General features: G+C 38.9%; 1 protein-coding gene across 1 annotated transcript; it reads left to right on the forward strand.

The window, feature by feature from the left end:
* Nucleotides 1-365: 365 nt before the first annotated feature.
* On the forward strand, nt 366-20,521 carry LOC104614555 (nardilysin-like). Its single transcript, XM_010282087.1, has 23 exons — nt 366-486; nt 618-705; nt 2,103-2,433; nt 2,623-2,704; nt 3,277-3,430; nt 5,127-5,200; nt 6,397-6,492; nt 7,411-7,533; nt 9,021-9,078; nt 10,091-10,164; nt 10,355-10,424; nt 10,823-10,900; nt 11,326-11,446; nt 11,525-11,583; nt 12,191-12,245; nt 14,730-14,834; nt 15,108-15,231; nt 15,774-15,860; nt 16,469-16,588; nt 17,332-17,383; nt 18,516-18,666; nt 19,788-19,915; nt 20,263-20,521. The coding sequence occupies exons 1-23, from the start codon at nt 366-368 to the stop codon at nt 20,519-20,521; spliced, it is 2,610 nt and encodes an 869-aa protein (XP_010280389.1).
* The last annotated feature ends 186 nt before the right edge of the window (nt 20,522-20,707 follow it).

The following is a 20,707-nucleotide window of genomic DNA, read 5'->3' on the forward strand; positions in this document are numbered from 1 at the left end:
TATCTGTTGATCACGGGGAATGGGCCGTGAAAACCTGAAGAAGATGGTTGTATGCAGAGGTGAAGATGGTGGTTGTTTTGGAAGACATGCTGTAGCAAAGTTGAATTGTAGCTACCTGGCGTTCTTGCTCTGAGCTCTCCAGGGGCTGAGGTGCCGGAGTGTACAGTGTATCTGTTTTTAGGACCCCTGTTGTGCGTCCAGAAGGGCTGCAGCTGTGTAATGCAACACATGTATATGATGCAAACAGTTAGCAAACAGGCTTTCAGAATGTACGGATGATTAACTTCGTACCCAGACATAAGCGTGGATCTAGTACTATCTGTACCTCCTGCAGTTAGTCATAGCACCTCTGCAAGTTATGGACCATGTGCTGTCCTTTGAATGAGCAAAAATGCACTTGTGCTTTTGATGGGAACAAATTTGTACTGCTCAGCGGTCCTACAGCAAGCAAAACGGGTGTGTTAGATCATGCAACCCTGGCCCAGAGTAAGTGCTCTCAATTCCTGTTGGATGAGTGGTCATAATTCATAAGCTTAACATGACTATTAAACATTTGTTCTTTAACTTTTTTCATAGACTTGATAGTCCAAGAAGTGTGTTTTTTTTCTTTGTCCCAGAACTGATTAATTCTTGTCACAATACCCCCTTTACCCCTTTCTTCCAACGACGAACCCATGAAATTCAGTTAGGAGAGAAGTACTCGGAGTAATTTGTTAACAAGCTGGTCTGTGGTTTGCAGAGCCAGAGCTGGTGGCCCGCAGCTCTAGTAAAAAGCAAAACTTACACAGTCTTCATATTTTGAAATGGAATATTGATAATTACACATGCTTTTATTTCTGGGAAACATTGAAATTGTGTAATGATAACCATGAGAAATCTCTTGTGAACAACTTTGGGAACCATGGCATTGGAAAACACACAACATGCCTTTCGTTTTTACTTTGCGTACTTACCATGTAGCTTAAGCTGGAAATCTGCTTTGAAATTCTGCTACTTAATTACATTAGTGGCCACATTGCAAAGTTCTGATCTGATATAAACTTGGGGGTTGGACTAATGACCTTTAAAGGTCTCTTCCAACCCAAACTATTCTATGATTCTACGTTCTGTAACTCAGATTTTTCTGGAAGTGTGGGATGTGACCATGAGTTTGTTACTAGCATTTTTTTTTGCTGGATCCGATACCACCTGTCTATGCCACAGTAGTTCTTAGGTTGGGCCAAGTATTTTCTGGATCCAGCATTCCTTCCTTTCTGCAGCTGGCGTACTAGCCAGCGCAACCTCCCATGGAGGGTGCTGGGGCTAATTTGACTGGCTATTCTGGATCTGATGGGAAATGAGTACTGCTGAGAGATCTTGTGGTGCAGAGGATTGGTGCTTGCAGTCCCACTCGGAGAAGTTGTAGAATGGTGCTGAACAGAGGGCTTGTGGATTTTTTTATATATATATATATACACATACACACACGTGCGCACACACATATAAAAAAAATTTCTCTGTATGTATACACAGATCTCTCTGTATATTGGTTCTTAATAGGAACCCAATGAACCCACTGTGACTTATTAAGCCTGCAGAATAGCTCTGTCCTTTCTAACATATGCCTGCTACATCTGTGGACCCTATTTAACAGAAAGCATTGGTAGAATAAAATAAAATTAGGTCTCTGGGGCCTATTTAGAGGCAAAGACTAAGTTCTTAATTTTGCCACATAATATATGTTTCCAAGAGCCTGAAAAACAACAAGCTATTGAAGTTTGGGTTTGCCTATTCTAAGTACATGGAGTTTTCTCTGAGCGGGTGCTAGTAGCTTAAATATTTCACAGAGAGAGAAATAAAAGTTTAAATCAGTGTCCCTGACCTTATGGGGAAAAGGGCTTCTGCTACTACCTTTAATTGCTTCTTTCTTATTCTTACAGCTGTTGAATAGTGGAAGAGTGTTTTTACTTTCCCACTATAAAACTGCTCACCTTCTTAGCTACCATTAGATTTTCATCAGTTGAAGAGCACAGAATTATTGTAGGAAATACAGAAATTTTTGCAATTCTGAAAATTCAGATTTGGGAAATGAGGGTTTTCATTGTAAATAATTATTCTTTCAGGTATATCAAGCTGCAGAATGGCTTATGTGCACTTTTGATATCGGATTTGAATTACTTGGATGGTGCCCCAGCTGCTTTATCTTCAGAGGAGGAGGAGGAGGAGGAAGACAATGATGATGATGAATCTGAAGGGGAAAGTGATGAAGATGATGACTCTGGAGCTGAGATCGAAGATGGTAGAGAAGGTTTTGATGAGGAGGACTGTGATGAGGGGGATGAGGATGAGGACGATGATGGAGATAATGAGGATTTCAATGATCCTGATGACAGTGAATTAGAAGAGCTAGCTGAAAAGGAAGAGACAAGGAAGAGAGGCTGTACAGAAAAGCAGGTATGTACTTAAAGCTGTAGGGTGAAAAAATACAGAGAGCTTTTTTGTGCTCTGAAACCTTACGATTAGGCATTCAGACTAGACCTTTTTTTTATTGTGCCTGCCCTGATTGATTTATCTTGTACTTATGTCACTTTGCTGAAGTATTTCTTGAAGCAGCTTTTACTGAGAGCATTGTATTTTCTCCAGTCTGCAGCAGCCCTCTGCGTTGCTGTTGGCAGCTTCTCTGATCCCGAAGATCTGCCTGGATTAGCACACTTCCTGGAACATAGTACGTATTTGCTCCTATTTCATGTTCTCCAGCTTCAGTGCAAAATGAGTGCTATCTAGCTCTGAATTTTTGTAGTATTTTAGTGTCATTTCCTATTTCAGCTATCCCAGAATTTATTTTCATTAGTTAAATAAATTTGTGATTTTATAAAAATACTGACTCAGCAAGGAACTCTTAATATGGGAGGTGTCTCGTATACCCTTTGGCGGGCTATGAACTAATGTATATTAACATTCTTCGTTATCCATTAAATATAGGAGGAAGCATGTTACCTATGGCTTTATAAACTAGGCTGGAGCTGCAGACCTTTATCTCTCTAGTAAAGGATGATGAATTAGTAATACAAGCACAGAAAGCACATGACGTTTCTGACCAGATGTATCTTAAAATGCCACTCCAGACTGATTGATGCCAATCATGCCCAGAAAGGCCCTGTTATTTCCAGACTATTTGGGCCTCTACATGGGAACTGTGGGTCAGTTGTAGGTAGCACTGTGCTGGAGAGGAGTTACCATAGCTGCACTTAGGAATAACAAATGTCCTCTTGGTAATTTTGCTGATTTTTGTTCCAGTGGTTTTTATGGGCAGTTTGAAGTACCCAGATGAGAATGGGTTTGATGCGTTTCTGAAGAAACATGGGGGCAGCGACAATGCTTCTACTGACTGTGAGCGGACAGTCTTCCAGTTTGATGTGCAGAGGAAGTACTTCAAAGAAGCGCTCGATAGGTAACTTCATATAAATGATGATTAAGTGTTAACAAATGTCTGTATGTGCCTCGGTTGGGTGTAGCTATTCAGTTCTTAATTTTGGGGTGATTAAGGCTCTTGCTGAACTTCCATAGGTATTCCTACTACTGCAGAGGATTTTAAATATAAGGAAGTATGATTTCCCTTTGGATATCTTACTGGTTTTCAAGATAGTGCCTGTGTAGCTGCTGTGGGGTTACTTAGGATCCACGTGTAAGTCTTAATGCACGTAGCTTTTTGATTGTTTTACCACCCTTAAACTAGTAGCATTGATGACAGGAGAAATTTTATGCAGTGTGACAACTGTTCAGAGGGGAAGTACTCCCAGAATCCCACTGATTCATCCTTTGAAATACCAGTCCTGGGAGAGTTAGTGGGTTTTTTAAATGTTTTTTTTTTTTTTTGGTTCCAAGTGTGATTCATCAAAGTGGGTGGAAGGGCAGCCTTGAAAGTTATGGTACAATGTGTGCATCAGAAGGATACATTTAACCCAGTCCAGGTTATTCAGTCAAATATGTATCTTTTGCCAGAAAATATTTAACTTGCTCTTTTGTCGTGTGGGATATGTTAGTACAACAGAGCTCCACCTCTTGGCATGGTGAGCCTCTCCTTCAATGAGAGGAAATTACTTGTTTGTAGGGGCATGTCAGCTGAGTATTCTCGATGCTGTAAAATATCTCAGGAGGAGAGTAGACTCCGCTGTGAACTTACTTTGATCAAAGTACATTCCTGTGATGATGCCAAGTGTTTGCACATTTTACCAGGTATTGCCTAAATTTTACTTTACTGGGCTAAATTCAGCTTTCATTTGCAAATTAGTCCAGTTTTTAGATGTTTAGAAGTGCAAAGAATCAAAAAATACAATTGCAGTCTGTCACAACAGCTCACTTAGTGGAGGGGAAACACAGAAATAATGAATTCTGTAGAACAGCGTCTTATACAAAGAAGACAAACAGATGCTGCTGACGATTTCTGAACTCTGTCAACAATGTATTACTGTTAACCTTTTGCTTCAAGAAGTTCAATGCATCACTAAAAAAACTGAACAGATAAAATAGAAATATTAGATTTTCTGGCAGCCTGCTGCAGAGTCTTCATTCATTGAAGATTTGTCCCTTTCCATTGCTTAGTTCTCTATGGGTACAGGAGATGTGTATCTGGCTGACAGCACTGACTTTTATAGTAGATAATAAAATTGTAATGGATATAAAAACTTATGTTTCAGGACATAAATCAACGGTTTGTTGCGTGGAGTTAGGAAGAAACTTTCCCTATGGTCATGTTGTTCCTAATGAACAACCAAGGATTTCCTCTGAGGCATCTGATACTGGTCCGTGTTAGAGCCAGACTAGATGGATCACTTGTCTGATCTGGTATGATCATTCTTAGGATGTAAAGGCAGATACTCCTGCATCCATTAGTGTCCTACCCTACTGTATCCAACCAATTTGCTCTTACTCTATTGAGCATGGGAGCCCTGCCCTTTCGTTTTTGAAGCTATTGCAAAACTGGCTTTTATCTTTCCTTAAGACAGTACAGTCAAGATGACATAATTTGTAGTAAGACAAGCAACGTTATAAACTAAAAATAGTGGAATTTGGTTTTAATCGTTGCGGTTTTTTGCCCTAGCTTAATAGACACTGAAGAAAAGCATAATAATTTTTCTGTTTCGTAGGTGGGCACAATTCTTCATTCACCCGCTGATGATCAGGGATGCGATAGACCGAGAAGTCGAGGCTGTAGACAGTGGTAAGAGTATCTTTCACTGTGCGTTTACCCCATCTTCTTAAATAAATAGTGAACAACATGCTTATAGCTCCAGCATAGCCCCAGTGCTCTCTCCAGTCCTCTGTGGAGTAAATACAATAAGTCGAGGTCATTGTGCTTGTCTTCGTTTTCTAACTTCTAACACCTTAATAACTACAAATTTGCTTCATAGAAGAAAATTGAGCGTGGCATAGAAGTGAGTGTTTACTTGATTTTCTAGTATGTTATAAATATTTCCAGGCTGCCTATAAAACTTCACTGTTTTGGAAAAAAAATATATATTGGCAGATATACTAACTGTTTCAAATATGTATTCCATGTCTTCTTCATCTGTCTTCTGACAAGGAAAACTGAGCAATTTCATCTTTGAATTTAAATAAGTGTCAATATAAGCAAGGACCTGTCTTTGAGTTAAGGTGTGGTTTCTTCAACAGCTTAAGCCAACTTATGCCTTCACCTGCACTGCCTTCATCATGCAGGTCCACTCCTTCCCTTGTACTGACACTGTAGTAATGAGCTGCCCAGTAAACTGCGTCAGCTTGATGAAGTGGCTGCAGACTAACCCAGCCAAAATAATTATTTTACAGCTTTCCTGTGCATGTTTCTTATTACCAGCAAAAACAGGAACAGGAAAATGCAGTTCAAGAGAGTGAATTCTTGATTTTGGCAGAATCCCATATTTAGATTAGAGTAAACTGATTGTAAAACTGCATTTCTGGAAACTGTCTTGCTCAGCTTTCAATTTCTTATTTTGTTACTAGGCTAGAAGTTGTTCTGTGTAATATATGGGAGAAGCAGGTTTGTAACTGCTCTCTGGCCCTTTTTGCAGGGCCTGACTCTGTAGAATATTGGTGGCCTTGTGTTCCCATTAAACTTACTGGACTGAGAGCATTGAGATGGGACAGGTTGGGGCCTTACACACTTCCCCTCCCTTTCTGTACTTCTCAGCAATGAGCTATGGTTTTCCTCTTCTCCTGACTTACGTTTATTACTGCTAGCAAGTCCTGTTTCTTATCCTATTTCACTACTTCATCATACATTAAAACAAAACTATTTCGGTCTACATCTGTGTGGTATGTCTCCTTTTCAGTTTGGTTGGGCTTTTTGCTTTGTTTTGTTTTGTGGGAACATGACCTCAAATTTTGATACATGCCACTGCAAATTCTTAAAATCAACAGAGTATCAGCTAGCAAGGCCCTCTGATGCAAACAGAAAGGAGATGCTATTTGGGAGTCTTGCCAGGCCTGGACATCCTATGAAGAAATTTTTTTGGGGTAAGTTCTGAAGTTATGTTCTAAAGTGGTGATAATACTTAAAACTTTTAACCACTTAAAAGATGGACTAACATGAGCTATCTTATTACAGCAAACACTAGTCTTGCTCAAAAGTGTTAGAGCAGTTCTTCATTTTACACTAAAACGTTTGGGAATAAAAGCAGCTGTCTGCTTCTTGAGATACTTTTCATTCTGGTACTGCTTTTTGCTGATGTTAAAGCCCTAGGTGTATTATCATGTAACTTTCTGTTAGGGTAAAGGTGGTGCTCTCTGCTTGCTTAAGCTTGTTTTTTGCTATTAAAATTCCCTGGAAAGTAAAGTATTTCTGGATTTGTGTCTAAGGAGGCTTTTCAAAGTAAAGAATTCACTGTTGAACTTGCAGAAATAGACCTTCATAGCCATGTGAGTGGCGCAGAATGGAAATTTGTCCTTCCCCTCCTGGATGTTACAAAGTCCTAGCTCCCTCACCCTTGTGATGCTGGTGAGCATGTGAATTGCAGTGTGATGGGTAATAGAGATAGTCAGCTTTGAAATGTAGATAATTTTTATAAAATTCTGTAGTGACATGTACTGAACATCATATTTTCCTCTCTTTTCCCCTCCCCTATTCTGCAAGTTGTGCTGGTGAGACTGGCAACACAGAGTGAGCTGTGTGATACATAGTATGGGTGATCTCATAATGCAAAAGGATTCTGTCCTCCCTTGTCATAGAAATGTCAACTGTCCTTATAATAGGAACTAAAAATTGGAAGATACTAAATTTCACTTAACATTCCTTTAACTCTGAATTTCTATTCGTTATTTTTAATGTCCTTACTATGACTAGACTCAGTGCTAGGGGAGGAAAAGAAATTCTCAGTATAGCTGGTCTTGATGTAACCGGTGTCTAGATAACTAACCACCTTTTGATGTTTGCAGGTAATGCAGATACACTCAAACATGAGCCTAAAATGAATAATATTGATACCTACACCAGACTGAGAGACTTCTGGCAGCGCCATTACTCTGCTCACTACATGACTTTAGTTGTCCAATCTAAAGGTAACTTCAGTTGTTCCTTAAAAACAGGCTCATTGCTGGTGTTGGTATAGTGCTTTTGGCACCAGTTCAGCCTTAGCCCAGGCCATTTTAGTGGGTTGTCCAGTCCTGCAGGAGGTATTTATATGTAGATTTTACCCTGGTTTCGAAATGAAACTTGAGCAATTGTGCTGTGTTATTGTCATCCTGCCACTTCTTGAGAAACTTTTAACTGAAACTGTTGAATAGGTTCTAGATTAACACAGAATGTAAAATCTCAAAGATATATTTAAAAAAGAATCTTGTAGGAATGTGGAGTCAGACCACTTAAATTACTTAGTGCTGCTGGTTTCTCTGCTATCCACAGTGAATCTCCACAGAAAATAATGGGGAGACTGACACTGGGTCTCCCAGTTGTCTTGTTCTGTTTGGGGCTCTTTCAAAAGAGGTCTTAAAATAAAGCACATTTCTCTAGGAAGAATAGATATTCTAAGTTTTTTTTCTCCCCCGTAGACTGAAAAATTCTATGCAAATGGAATTGAGTTTCATTTCAGCAAAGAACTTCAGACCTATGGGTTGTTTCTGCTGAGAAGAAAAGTTTCTTTAAGCATGTAGTAGACACCTGTGCTGAAAAGAAATAGTTGTGCGCTTTCAAGTTAGGTTTGTGCTTTGGGGTTTTGTTGAATGCTAAAACTGATTGCAGTTCCCATCTCTAAAATGGAGATTGTAATAACAGAGGTGGTAATTCTTTTCTTCTCCTATGCTTTTCTGTCTAGACTGTAAAATTCTTAGGGCATGGAATGCCTCTTGAATAATTGTTTACGTAGCGATGGATTGTAATGTTTCTTTTGGTGATTGGGAAGAAAGTCATGGGGACTGATAGCAAGCCAGGCCAACTTTGTATTTCTATCTCTGTTAAAACAAAAGAAACTGTGAGTCCCGTGTCCTCCCCACTGCTTCCCCACCACCTTTTGTTGTTGTTGTTGTTGTCGAGCATCATTTTTGGAATACAGAATGCTTGCTTAAACAAACAATCTCCTATTGGTCGTTTAAAAAAAATTAAACTCCTGATTCTTGACACATTTCCTTTAGGAGAGAGGATGGGGAGAAGGAATTCTTAGCGCTGTAGGACTGTGTTTATGTGTGAAATCTGCTGTGTATGTTCTGGACATAGAGTCTAGCAAGTACTGGTGATTTTGTAGTTCCCTAAGCTGGTAATTCCTTTTCGCAGTCACACCAGCTACTACTGAACTTTAAATCCCAGTTGTATCAGCCTGAGATTTCAGCAGTATGTACAAAACCAGAGCTATGACCAAAGATACAGTTCAGTGAATATTAAGAATTGGCTCAAACCAACAGCTTTGAAGCTTATAATTTAGAACTTTGCAATTTTAAAATATAGTGACTTGCAGCCTCTTTAAAATAACTGAACTGGTGAGATAAGATAAAGAATTTGTCTTAGATCTTCAAGAAATTAATTTCAGGCTTTCTTTTTTTTCTCTCCTTGTTAGAAACACTGGATACATTGGAAAAGTGGGTGACGGAAATCTTCTCTGAGATCCCAAATAAGTAAGATTCTTTTGATCCATAAAGGCATTACAAATTATAAAATTATCTGTTCTTAAAGTAACCATGTTTAAAAAACATCCCTTACTGGAGAAGCTAAGGAAATCAACATTTGTTAATTAACATCCTTATCCAGAAAAAAATGGGCAACTCTGGAAATTAAAGACTGGCATTAATTGTTTCAGGTAGACTTTGTTTATGCTTAACAATTATTTAGCCTGCAAGCTGTGTGGTGCTAACTTGCAGCAGTGTTTGCTTAATATACACAGATACCTTGATTTTAAATCATTCAAACCTGGATTCTAGTTTTACATTCTCATCTTTGCTTTATGTCAAAAGTAATTAGCAGCAAAATAAATTAAGACCCTATCTTGAATTTAAGCGTCATCCTTAGGATGGTAACCGGCTAGAGCTTGGTCTTTTTTTTTAATAATTCACTCCAATGTGCTCTCTAAAAAGGGGGTTCTGCAAAAGCTTATTAACTTGAAAAGCATTGTATTTCCCCTCTTTTTTTCTGCTTTTGCAAGATGTTTATTTCTTTGGTGCATGGAAATGCGCTTGTGAATGTCTAATGCCATACAGAGACACATTTGTCTCTCCCAACCCCCATCCCTCTTGTTCCCGTTCCTCCTTCCGCACAAAACAATCCATCAGGATTCTGTGAATCCAGGACCAACTCAGGAGGTTGCTTACTGTGCTTGGCTTTTCTTTCCCTTGTTGCGAAAGCAAGCTTTTTATTGTTACCGCCTTGGACAGAAGGAGAGGGAGGAGTTGATGTGGTATCTAAATCTTGAGTAATTACTCTGTTGTGTGGGCAGAGTACAAGTGAATCCCAGGTTGCCTTCCACTTTGGGCTGGGTGGAGCCTCGGCTGCACCCTTTGTCAAGGGCCATTTTCTGGTTGCCTGGTGTCCCACCTCTGTCATGCCAGAGCTATGGATGCTAACGTCTTGTGATTAACTCAGTGTAGCCTTGAATCCTTGCCAGTAACATCACATTTTAATTTTGCTTTTAAGTGGTTTACCCAAACCCAGCTTTGGCCATCTGACTCAGCCTTTTGACACACCAGAATTTCACAAGCTTTACAGAGGTAAGTAAAATAGATTTGTTTAAATGTTTTGAATACACAACTTTGTATTTCCTCTGAGAGATCTGGATACTCTGTAGAATAATTCTGTGGGGTTCTGAATACATTTTAACCATTCTTTCTGCATTATGTAAATTTTCTTATCTATGTCTATTCATGTATATTTATATTCAAAAAATGTATTTGTATTCAGTTGTTCCAGTCAGGAAAGTTCATTCATTGAGTATCACTTGGGCACTTCCACCACAAGAACAGTATTACAGGTACAGTGATGCTGCATTTTACATCTGTCATGTTTATGTTGTGAATATTTTATTGACTTTCACAGCAGACCAAAGAATCCTGTTGATTTGTGGTACAGATTACTTTGGTTCCTGTAGGGGAACATTTTTTAAATGAATTAAACTGATGCAGTTACGGTTCCTTTTATAAACTGGGTAGAACTGGTACACAGCTGGTTTAATGTTATTCCTCACTGACTCAGATCAGTCATTAAGTTCTGAACTCCCACATTTTTAGCTTATTATCCTAATGCTGCCTGAAAATGTAAGACTTGCCATGAAGAAACAGTGTATATTTTAGTCATTTGTCTAGTAATTTGAGTTCTTTCTGTGAAACGTATTACCTCCTGGCATTTAATGTCCTTCAAATTTTCTTTTAGGGTGAAGCCTCTTCATTATATTTCCTGGTTGGTGGGACATGAAGGCAAAGGCAGTGTTCTTTCTTTCCTTAGGAAAAAGTATGTCTTTTTAAGCATAGCTATTAAATGCTTTGCTGTCATTAAAATAAAGACAAAACCTATTTTTTGTGTGTATATTTTCTATATATATAAAAGCAGGCCAAGTCTGCTTTTCTGTATCATCATTTTGTAGTGATATTCTCTAAATTGATGATACACCCAAGTAAGAAATCCATGGTTTCTGGTCTGTGATCCATGGATACATAGTATCTGTGACTGTTCTTTAAGAGATCTCCAAAAGGTAACTTAGTTTTTTCACTGTTTTTCTTAAATTCTGTATCCTGAGGTTCTTATGTTGGAAAAGCTTTGTGTAAATTGTGAACAGATTGAAAGCTATTGAACTAAAGCTATGATAATGCTAATTGTAACTAAGCTCAAATAAAGCTGAAATGAGCACCTAATAAGTACCTTTCACTCTTCCATAGATTTTGGGCTCTTGCATTGTATGGAGGAAATGGTGAGACAGGATTTGAACAGAACTCCACTTACTCCATCTTCAGTATTTCTGTGACTTTGACTGATGAAGGTTACAAGCACTTCTACGAGGTATAGTTTACTGCAACTTGATTTTCTTACTGTTTTTCTAATGTTTGGAAAAATTAATCTGTTTGTTTCTGTCTGCAGGTGGCCCATGTTGTATTTCAGTACGTGAAGATGCTGCAGAAAAGAGGGCCCGATAAAAGGCAAGTGATTGCCACTGCAGCAGATATTCGCGAGATTGTCCTTCTCCATTAGCCTTTTATTTGTAGTGTTTGCACTTTTTGTGGAGTTACTAGAGCATAAACGGCGAGTCAGTAGTAACGTTTGTCTGTGTGGGAAACATACCAGTTTAAAAAAGTTTAAAAATTAATTTCCTAAATGTTTATGCATCTTTCTTGGTGCTTTTAGTTAGATTTATTGTGATCTGATTTCTAATTTTAATAAGCTGAACTAGTGTAGATGTAAGGTGCGTTTTTGCATTTACTTAAATAAATTTGTTGAGGCAAATCTATGGAAGTCAGGTCTGTGGTGGTCTGGTGTTAGCCTTTATGACAATTTGGTATCAGATTTTACCTCTGTAGTTAAGTCTCTTCCTCTTTGGAAAATAACAGAACTTTCTGCCAGTTGAGAAATGCCCTTTTGGGTGGATGGGAGGTGTGCGGAATACTGGCTTCTATGTCTCGTATCTGAATGAATCACTGAACTCACCCTTGATGACTTTCCTAGAAGATTGCTTTTTTTCAGATTCTCGATAAGTGTTGTGGAATAATGGAGGAAAACCACTTTTATTCTGTCCTCCCTCCTTTACAGAATATGGGAAGAAATCCAGAAGATTGAAGCTAACGAATTTCACTACCAGGAACAGGTATTCATCTACTGTTCTGTGTTGATATATGTAAACCATAAAAAGGATTTCTTGTTAACCTTGAAACACATTTTCAAAGTTCTATTCAACCAGAAACAGATTATACACTTAATGAGGCTGTATTTTGCTGAAATTACTTGTATTCTAGGCAGAGAAATATTGTGACTTTTTCCTTATCAGAATTAAATGTTACTTTTTTCATTCTCTACTTGGTGGGTAGGCTCTTTTTCGGTTTTAATCAGTAGGCCCTTGTGTGTGAAGTTCTGTGCCCATTAATAGTGCTCGGCAAATTGTTTGGGGCTTTTCAGTATTTTTCCCTAATTTCACTTTTAAGCTGCTTTGGCACTGCTGATTTCTGGGAATAGACAAGCAGCTTGTGTGAAGGGTGTGGCTTGCTGGTGACCTGGCCTCACAAAGGCTAGGATGCTAATGGCCCCCTTGTCTGCTGTTACAAGATTACACAGTTAAATGTGGTTTACTGAAATAGCAGTTAGCAAAACTCTTACTTGTTTTTATTAAAGAAAAAGAAGGGAACACAATTTAGATAATTTGAGAAGCCTCATTTCATTGACTTTCTTTCTTACTACAGTTAGCCGTGTTCTGTTTCTTATTAGGTAACTAGGTTTTTTGAATGGCACTAAAATTTCATTTTGGGAAAACAGATCTATATACAACATATATAGCTTGAAAGCATCACTGAGGTTTGTTGGTTTCCTTAAGGTACACAGATGCAGGAAGGAGGAAACAAAAATAAAATGGGAAATACTGAAAGTGGAGTTTTTTTCTTTCCACATGCTCCAAGTATTTTCAGACACTCTTTAAGACCTGCCAGCCTGCTGTGAGCATCAGGATGTTAGAAATGTCATTTTTAGCAAATCTGTGCATCTGTAGCTCTGCCTTCAAAATAGCATATGGAGGATATTGAGTGTCTTGAGTGGCCTTTGAATAACAGCAGTGGTATTTGCAAGTGATACAGACAGCAAGGACTGCTACCAACAGCCCCAAGTGATAGATAACAGAGCGGTGGATTTCTTTGGTAGGAACAAGTTTACACCGATTTATAAGTGCATTTTTTAAATGTCTTGTGGTGTTTTTTTAGTGGAATACAAGTTTTATTAATTCGTTAGCAAAGTTCAACTACTACAGGATTACAACAGATTGTCTTTGCCTAACAAAAGCTTTCCCAAGAATAGCAGAGAAGAACTAAAAATCCATGAAGGGTGGCTATTTAGTATATTGGACATAGCAATACCTGTTGCCCTACATACAGTTTTATGATTCTGTCTTTAGTCGTTGCCAACAGAGGCTGTCCAATTTGAAGTTTGACTTTTTCATCAAAATTAAGCTATTTAGTCCTGAAAGGTTCTTGGTGGTCTTGGTTCTTTTTAGTACTCCCAGCTAGAATTTTATGTTCCCCAAAACTGTAACTGCTCTAACAGACTATGTATTTCACGGTATCAAGCCAGGTGGAGGTAGAAAACACCCGAGTTTACACTGGAGAAATACCTCGTGTTAAGAGTCCTGTCTTTTTGGCCAGTTGATTTTGAGTGATCATTAAGAGATTACTGACAATTCAGGAATTTAATTCAAAAAGCAAGGAACAGAGACCTGTATGTGCATTTGTAACAGGGTTGTGCCTCTCAGGGACAGATGAATGACTCAGTCATGGTATGACACTCTTCTGGTTAATGGAAAGAGCTGGTATGTGGCCATCCTAAAGAATAATGGTCACAGAGGCATGGTTTGGGGATAAGCACTTTTGTGCCCCAAGAGAGGTTTAATGTTTCCTCAGATGTACAATGTCTTAAGAAATTCTTGGTCATGTTTTCCACTGCATTTATAAGACCCAGATGTGTCAAACTCACCTCTTTTCAGGCAAACTGTGCTCTGTATCTGGACCCAGAGTCTGTAGGGTGTGATGCTGGCTGGTTCAACAAAAAACCAAAAGCACTCAGCAAGAAGCTCTCCACTAGGCAGTCTTACCCAGTTAAAAGGCAATCTATACTTTCATGTCCAAATAGGAGAACCTCTTCCTCCTCACACTGCACATCATGGCAGAGAACTTAGGAAAGAAGTAGAATTAGAGATACTGATGCAGCAGCAGTTCCTCAGCTTCCAGATCAGTTCCTCAGCTTCCAGATCACTTTAAATCTTGAATTGTGTGACTCTGCTGGTGTTCCCTGGAGGCAAGGAGCACATTCTGTTGGGTCTTTAACCTAGTAGGTTTCATGACTGTGAATGCATGCTCAAGGCCGTTTCCTCTATAAAGATGGTGTCTGGTGTTTTGGGATTCTCACAGGAGTCCGGAGCATTAGATATGGTTATGAAATATATTTAGTTTAATAACCAAAATTAAATGCCATAACAAGCACAGCATGCATCTCATGCTCAACATGCCTGACCAGTCAAGCTCTTCTCAGAACAGGATATTGGTATTTTAGTTTTCTGGTTATGTGAAAAATAGCTTTATTTGTTTGCTTACAGACAGATCCAGTTGACTATGTGGAAAGCCTTTGTGAGAACATGCAGTTGTTTCAGAAGGAGGATTTTCTGACAGGAGACCAGCTCTTGTTTGAGTACAAGCCTGAGGTAAATATTCTTTGAACCCTGATTACATGGTTTCATGTAAGGGAACTATAGGCGTACCATATAATGTGGGCACATATATAGGCATATAATTAGGCACAATACAGGCACAGGTTTTGTATTAATTAAATCACTCTTTCTATACTCAGAAAGCAAATCTCCTTTTTTGTAAGCTTATTATTGTCTTGTTCTTCATATGTTCAGACTAAGAAGTCTTTTCTGGGTCAGGCAGAGCCAGAGTTGTATTTGAACTGAAATACTGTCTTGAACTTGTAGATCATTGCTGATGCCCTTAACCAGCTCAGTCCTCAGAGAGCCAACCTTGTTTTGCTGTCTGCTGCCAATGAAGGCCAGTGTCATCTAAAAGAGAGGTGGTTTGGAACACAGTACAGCGTGGAAGGTAAAACAGCAGCTGAAACTTAGAGAATGTCTGTTTCATGCATTAGAGAGATTAAAAGGCTGACAACACAACATCCAACCACACAGAAGCAGGGAAATGAATCCTCAGTGCTTTACTGACCTCGCCATTAGTTGAATACTCTGTCCTACTCAATAATTGCTCTTCTTTGTTTGGTATGGGTTGATTCCCACTCCCTAGTTTACAATTGTTTTAGGAGATGGGGATCCAAGGGAGCCCTCAGCTTGGCTGCCGTTCAAGTCCTGAACAGGGAGAACACAAACAATGAAGGACAGGGTGTGTTGGTAACTGGATTGCTGATGTAGGCGGGGTTGATTTACTTTTAATAGGAGTGCTTCAGTCCTGCTCTATGGGAGTTTGTAGGAAGGGATTTGGAAAGAGTTATGTTGAATAGGACGACATTAAGAAACTCCTATCGTACTGCACATCTTCACGGAGATAGCCAAGTGATGAGATGACTGGCCTAGGAAATAGGACAGCATTACCTTCCTGTTGAACTAAATGCATTTCACTTTTTTTAATAGATATTGACAAGTACTGGAGTGATTTATGGACCAGTGACTTTGAGTTAAATCAGGATTTACACCTTCCAGAAGAAAACAAATACATAGGTAAGGCATCTGAGCATGAGTGAAATCTTCCCCCAGTAATTTATTTGACAATTTGCTGTGGTTTAGAAACAATCTTAATTTCCATCTGAACATCAACCTGTTTTTACAAATTAAAAAATAGAGCCCTCTGTTCACCTGAATTTTATTTAATATTCTTTATTTATAAGCTTGAGAACTGAGTTTTTTCTAGGGTGTAAACTTATAGATTGTGTAGCCATAACAGAGCAGGCCTTACGCAGTCAGTGAGAGTTAACAACAGAGCTCCAGACACCTTAGAAGAGCAATTTTATTTGCTTAATCCTGCTGGTTTTGAAAGCATCTAGATATGATCTGGCTTTGTTGGCAAAACCAAATGAAAATAGACCCATAACTTGTATCCTGGATGGAATGCAACATCACTGTTTCTGTGCCGCTTCTGAGCCACTGGTGTGGAACTGAAAAATAAATGTTCTTTGGGTCCAGGAAAGCATTATCACATATAATTTAGGAATCTGGGAGTGGGAAAAATGTATTTCGTTGATAATTTTGAAGATTTTCATGCATGTAGTCTGGCTGTGTCTGTGAAACCCACTAACTTCTGGTTTTGGTTTGGTTTTTCTTTTTGCTAGCCACTGACTTTGCTTTGAAAGTTGCTGACTGCCCTGAGACAGAATATCCAGTCAAAACACTAAGCACACAACAAGGCTGTCTCTGGTACAGGAAGGATGATAAATTCAAAATCCCGAAAGGTAAATGCTGTAGAGCTTTCTGAAGAATAGGAAGTCCCTGTTTTTACCAGCTGGAATTTATTTGAAGGCAAATAACCCATGACAGTATTCACCATTTAAACTCAGTGTTTACTGTCAGCTCTTCTGTGGTCTTTTTCATATGTTTATTTGCTACAATAAAAGAGAAGCAGGTGAACTACCTTACAACAAAGAAACCCTGCGGATACTTCAGGTTAAAAAGTGGAATTACTGAAATATACTGACTTGTGAATGTCTGACTCTGGACAGAATTGGGCAGACAGAACATGATACTGAGACAATGACTTGAGAACGAAGGAACATGTTAATTAGAAGAGACTATAGTCTCTTCTACGGAAAGAGAAAAATACAGCCCAGATCTGAGACAAACGTGGAAAATATGTTGCTGCTTTCAAGCAGAGTGTCACAATTTTTAGTGTGTGTTAAACAGATGTTTCGTGGAGTTTTCTTGGTTTGTTTTTATTGGTCACACCATGTGAGTTAGTATTCTGCAAAGCACAGCTTTGTATTTTCTAATATTTGGTATTTTTAAGGGAAGATTTTGGAATTAAAAAGATGATGTTTGATGAAGACTTAATATAAGCAAAATATATTCTTACAGCTGAATGACCGTTTTCATTAGACTTAAATTGTGACCAAAGAACAACCTAATGGAAACATATTTGACTTTAGACAGCTGTCAGTTTTTATACAATTGCTCATTTAAGTTTCTTTTTCCCCACTAGGTTATGTTCGATTCCATCTGATCTCTCCATTGATACAGCAGTCTGCAGAGAAGTAAGGATTACATTATTTATGCTTACCTTGCAGAGTAACTAAATTACCATGCCTAGCTGAAAAACCATGAAGAGAGATTAATTTTAAACTGGAATAGAATAAGGCTTCCTTTTCTCATGTTCTTAGACACTTTCCTCATGCTTTTATCTGTAGCTCAGCGAGGGTGGTTCTGCAGCAGGTTGTTTCATGGTGTGTTATTCCCCAGTGCAAGTTTTGAAAAATTAATGTAACAGCAGCAGTGCAGGTACCAGAAGGAAATGCTTAGAGGAGGTGGTCCTTAAAAGAGCAGTCCACAGTCACATCCTAAACCAGCAACTTAAGAGCCTATAGGAGCAGGTGAAGAGGCTGTTGGCAGCATTTAGAAACCAACTGTTCTTTACACAGACCTCGAGGTTATATAGCTGTGCACATGCTGCGCTTCTGCTAGTCTTGTGCTAGTATTTCCATTTATAACACATTTCATAGTTCTTTTACCATAAGCCTCCTGAGACCTGCACAAGTAATGTCTTGGGAAAGCTTTTATAAATCTGTTTTCATTGGGGCTTTCTTCGTTTGAACTTTGAATTGGAATCCAGGCAATAACAAGAATCTGAAAGCACGGACTGCAATTTCCACGTTGCATAGCGTGATTTGCCCTAGCGTATTATTTTTTTATCTTGATAGATAAATAATCCTTTCATTACTCAAGTCTTCAGCATAGCTGGGTCCATGTGTCCCCCATTCCTTTACACAAAGTGTAATAATCTTATTTTCTGTGATTATTCAATGTTTTGAGCCTTGGCATGTGCATTCCTACCTTGAAGAAGTCTTAAATCATGTGAAGCTGGAATCTTATGAATTGCAAAGAATAGTTGAATGTCAAAATAATTTTTAAGTAGTGTCGTGTGCTTTCTGGACAAAAGGAAACTTGCATATTGTATGTCCAGGTTTGTTGAAAATTTCTTTTTGAATCTCACTTTATGAAGTAAAAGAAATTTACTTTAAACTTTACTTTACTTTATGAATCTCATATTAATTTCTGTTGGAGAACTTCTTGTGTGTGCCATCAAACTCATTGGGCTTGATTTTTATCTGTCTTCTCTTCCATCCTTTTTTTCATTCTTTTTAACCCTCTGCCCTTTTCTCCATCCAGCATAGTTTTATTTGATACATTTGTAAACATCCTTACCCACAATCTTGGTGAACCAGCTTATGAAGCAGATGTTGCTCAGTTGGAATACAAGCTCGTAGCTGGAGAGCATGGCTTAGTCATTCGAGTGAAAGGATTCAATCATAAACTACCTGTAAGTACTGCTGATCTTCTAAACGCTTTTATGCATGCTGCTTTTCTCCTTTTTCACCCAGCAGCTGGAGCCTAGCTAGCTGGGGCTTTACATGGGGTTTTTTAAATTGGAAAATTTGTGTCTCTGTTTGGATACAGGGTAATGCAGCAAATGCTTTTTCATGGGCTTATGTGTATAAAGGTGTAGTTTTATTCACTTACACAAGCTCAAATTACTGACCTTAGGCTCACTTAAGAGAAATCTACCTTTAATTAATAACTGTATCTCCATTAAGACTTTAACAACTTTTCCTTTGAGAAGAGAGAGTCCCCTGTGTCCACATAGAGTGTTAGAGCCTCTCCATCTAGAAGCTAAGGCTTTTTATACGCTGTCTGGAGAAGTATGTGTTAAAATAGGTTTTGTTTACAATTCAGAGATACAGCTTCTGAACATACTCATTTTGGGTGCAGTTTTTCTTTGTTGGGTTGCTAAGAGCTCACCTTATGAGGATTGGGGGGGTCCCTGTTCCCATTGTCTAAACACTGGACTTGTAAGACGTGGCAAGCACAAACAGAGAGGATGTAGTGATGGAAGAGGTGAGAAATGGCCAAGCTTCCGTGCCTTTCATTGCAAGAACTTGACTGGAGCTTTAACAAGATTGTTAATTGTGTTACTGACTTATTAATGTGAGATTTAACAGAAAAAGTCAGAGATACAAAAATAGCACAGCCTGAATATTCTTTTTTTAAATGACTTTTGTTCTGTTGTGAAGTCATTGTGCTGGTCGGCTGTAAAGGGAAAAACTGGAATATCTAATACAAAAATGTTGGAGTTACAGGCTAGGTTTCTTTCGGTAGAATGTGGAAGCTCCTGTTGATTCAGGGTATTGAGCTTATTTCCTTCACTTTTGAAAAATGCTGTCCTTTTGAAACTGACTAATTTGGTATAGAATTGTTTAGTGAGGAACATCTAACACAATTGAGGAATGTGCTTTAGTACCACTGCGTGTGTCTCATGTTGACCAAATAATGATAATTTTTAAATTATATAGGATTAAGTTTAAAGTGGTTCTTTTTTTAAAAAAAAAAACAAACACAAAACCCCCCCAAACCAACCCCATCTTAAAACCATTTTCTTTACAGCTTCTATTTCAGCTCATCATTGATTATTTGTCTGACTTCAGCTTTACTCCAGCAGTTTTTGAAATGATAACAGAGCAGCTGAAGAAAACATACTTCAACATCCTCATCAAACCTGAGACTCTGGCCAAGTGAGTTCTGGGGGAGGGCAAACAGTGGCTGCACAGCAAGTGTGGAGGCTGAGCTGAAGAGCTCAGAAATTGCTGCTCTGTGCTCATGGAGGCTTGGTCCAGGGTCAGCTTGTGGCTTGGAGAGCTTAAGCAGCTCTGCAACCAGCGTATCAGACATGAGGGTCAGATTGGGCATCCAGGTAGCCACTGTTCTGAAGTGACCTGTAGCCACCATCAGGTGCTGAGGGTCCTCGGTGCTCCTGGGGACCACCTTCCTGTCTCCTGTACAATCCTCAGTCAGAAATGGGGTCTCTTACATTAAACAGCTCTTGACAGCCTGTGGTTTTGTTTTCCTTCTTGAATTGCAGGGATGTGCGTCTCCTGATTTTAGAACACGGCAGATGGTCCATGATAGATAAATACCAGACGCTGATGAATGGCCTTTCCATTGAGTCTCTCTCATCCTTTGTTAAGGCTTTCAAATCACAGCTATTTGTAGAGGGTCTCGTGCAAGGAAACTTCACGAGCAGAGTAAGTACAGCTTCAGCAGCTGACACTCACTCAAACTTGTTCTTAAAATGTGCTTTAACACAGTTGCCACAACTCCAGCACTCGCCTGTCATCTGACTTCTGTACTGGCAATCTGGAGGCTCACTGGTACAGGGCAGCTTTACCTCTAACAATTCAGGAGTGCTCGTCTGGAGAAGGGAGTCTGTAGCTGCCAATTAGAACAGAGAGGGTTTTTTTCAGGAATTTGGATTTAAAAGGCAGAGAGAGGAAAATGGAGAAACTGGTGGCTCATGGCTTAGACAG

Source organism: Phaethon lepturus, unplaced genomic scaffold (genome assembly GCF_000687285.1).
Source record: "Phaethon lepturus isolate BGI_N335 unplaced genomic scaffold, ASM68728v1 Scaffold57800, whole genome shotgun sequence".
Classification (NCBI taxonomy): Eukaryota; Metazoa; Chordata; class Aves; order Phaethontiformes; family Phaethontidae; genus Phaethon; species Phaethon lepturus.

Coding starts and splice junctions, on each gene's coding strand:
- LOC104614555 (XM_010282087.1), top strand. CDS start 366: ATGTGCTGTCCTTTGAATGAGCAAAAATGCACTTGTGCTTTTGATGGG. Junction 6,493..7,410: donor TATGAAGAAATTTTTTTGGG/GTAAGTTCTGAA, acceptor TGATGTTTGCAG/GTAATGCAGATACACTCAAA. Junction 15,861..16,468: donor AGAAGAAAACAAATACATAG/GTAAGGCATCTG, acceptor TCTTTTTGCTAG/CCACTGACTTTGCTTTGAAA.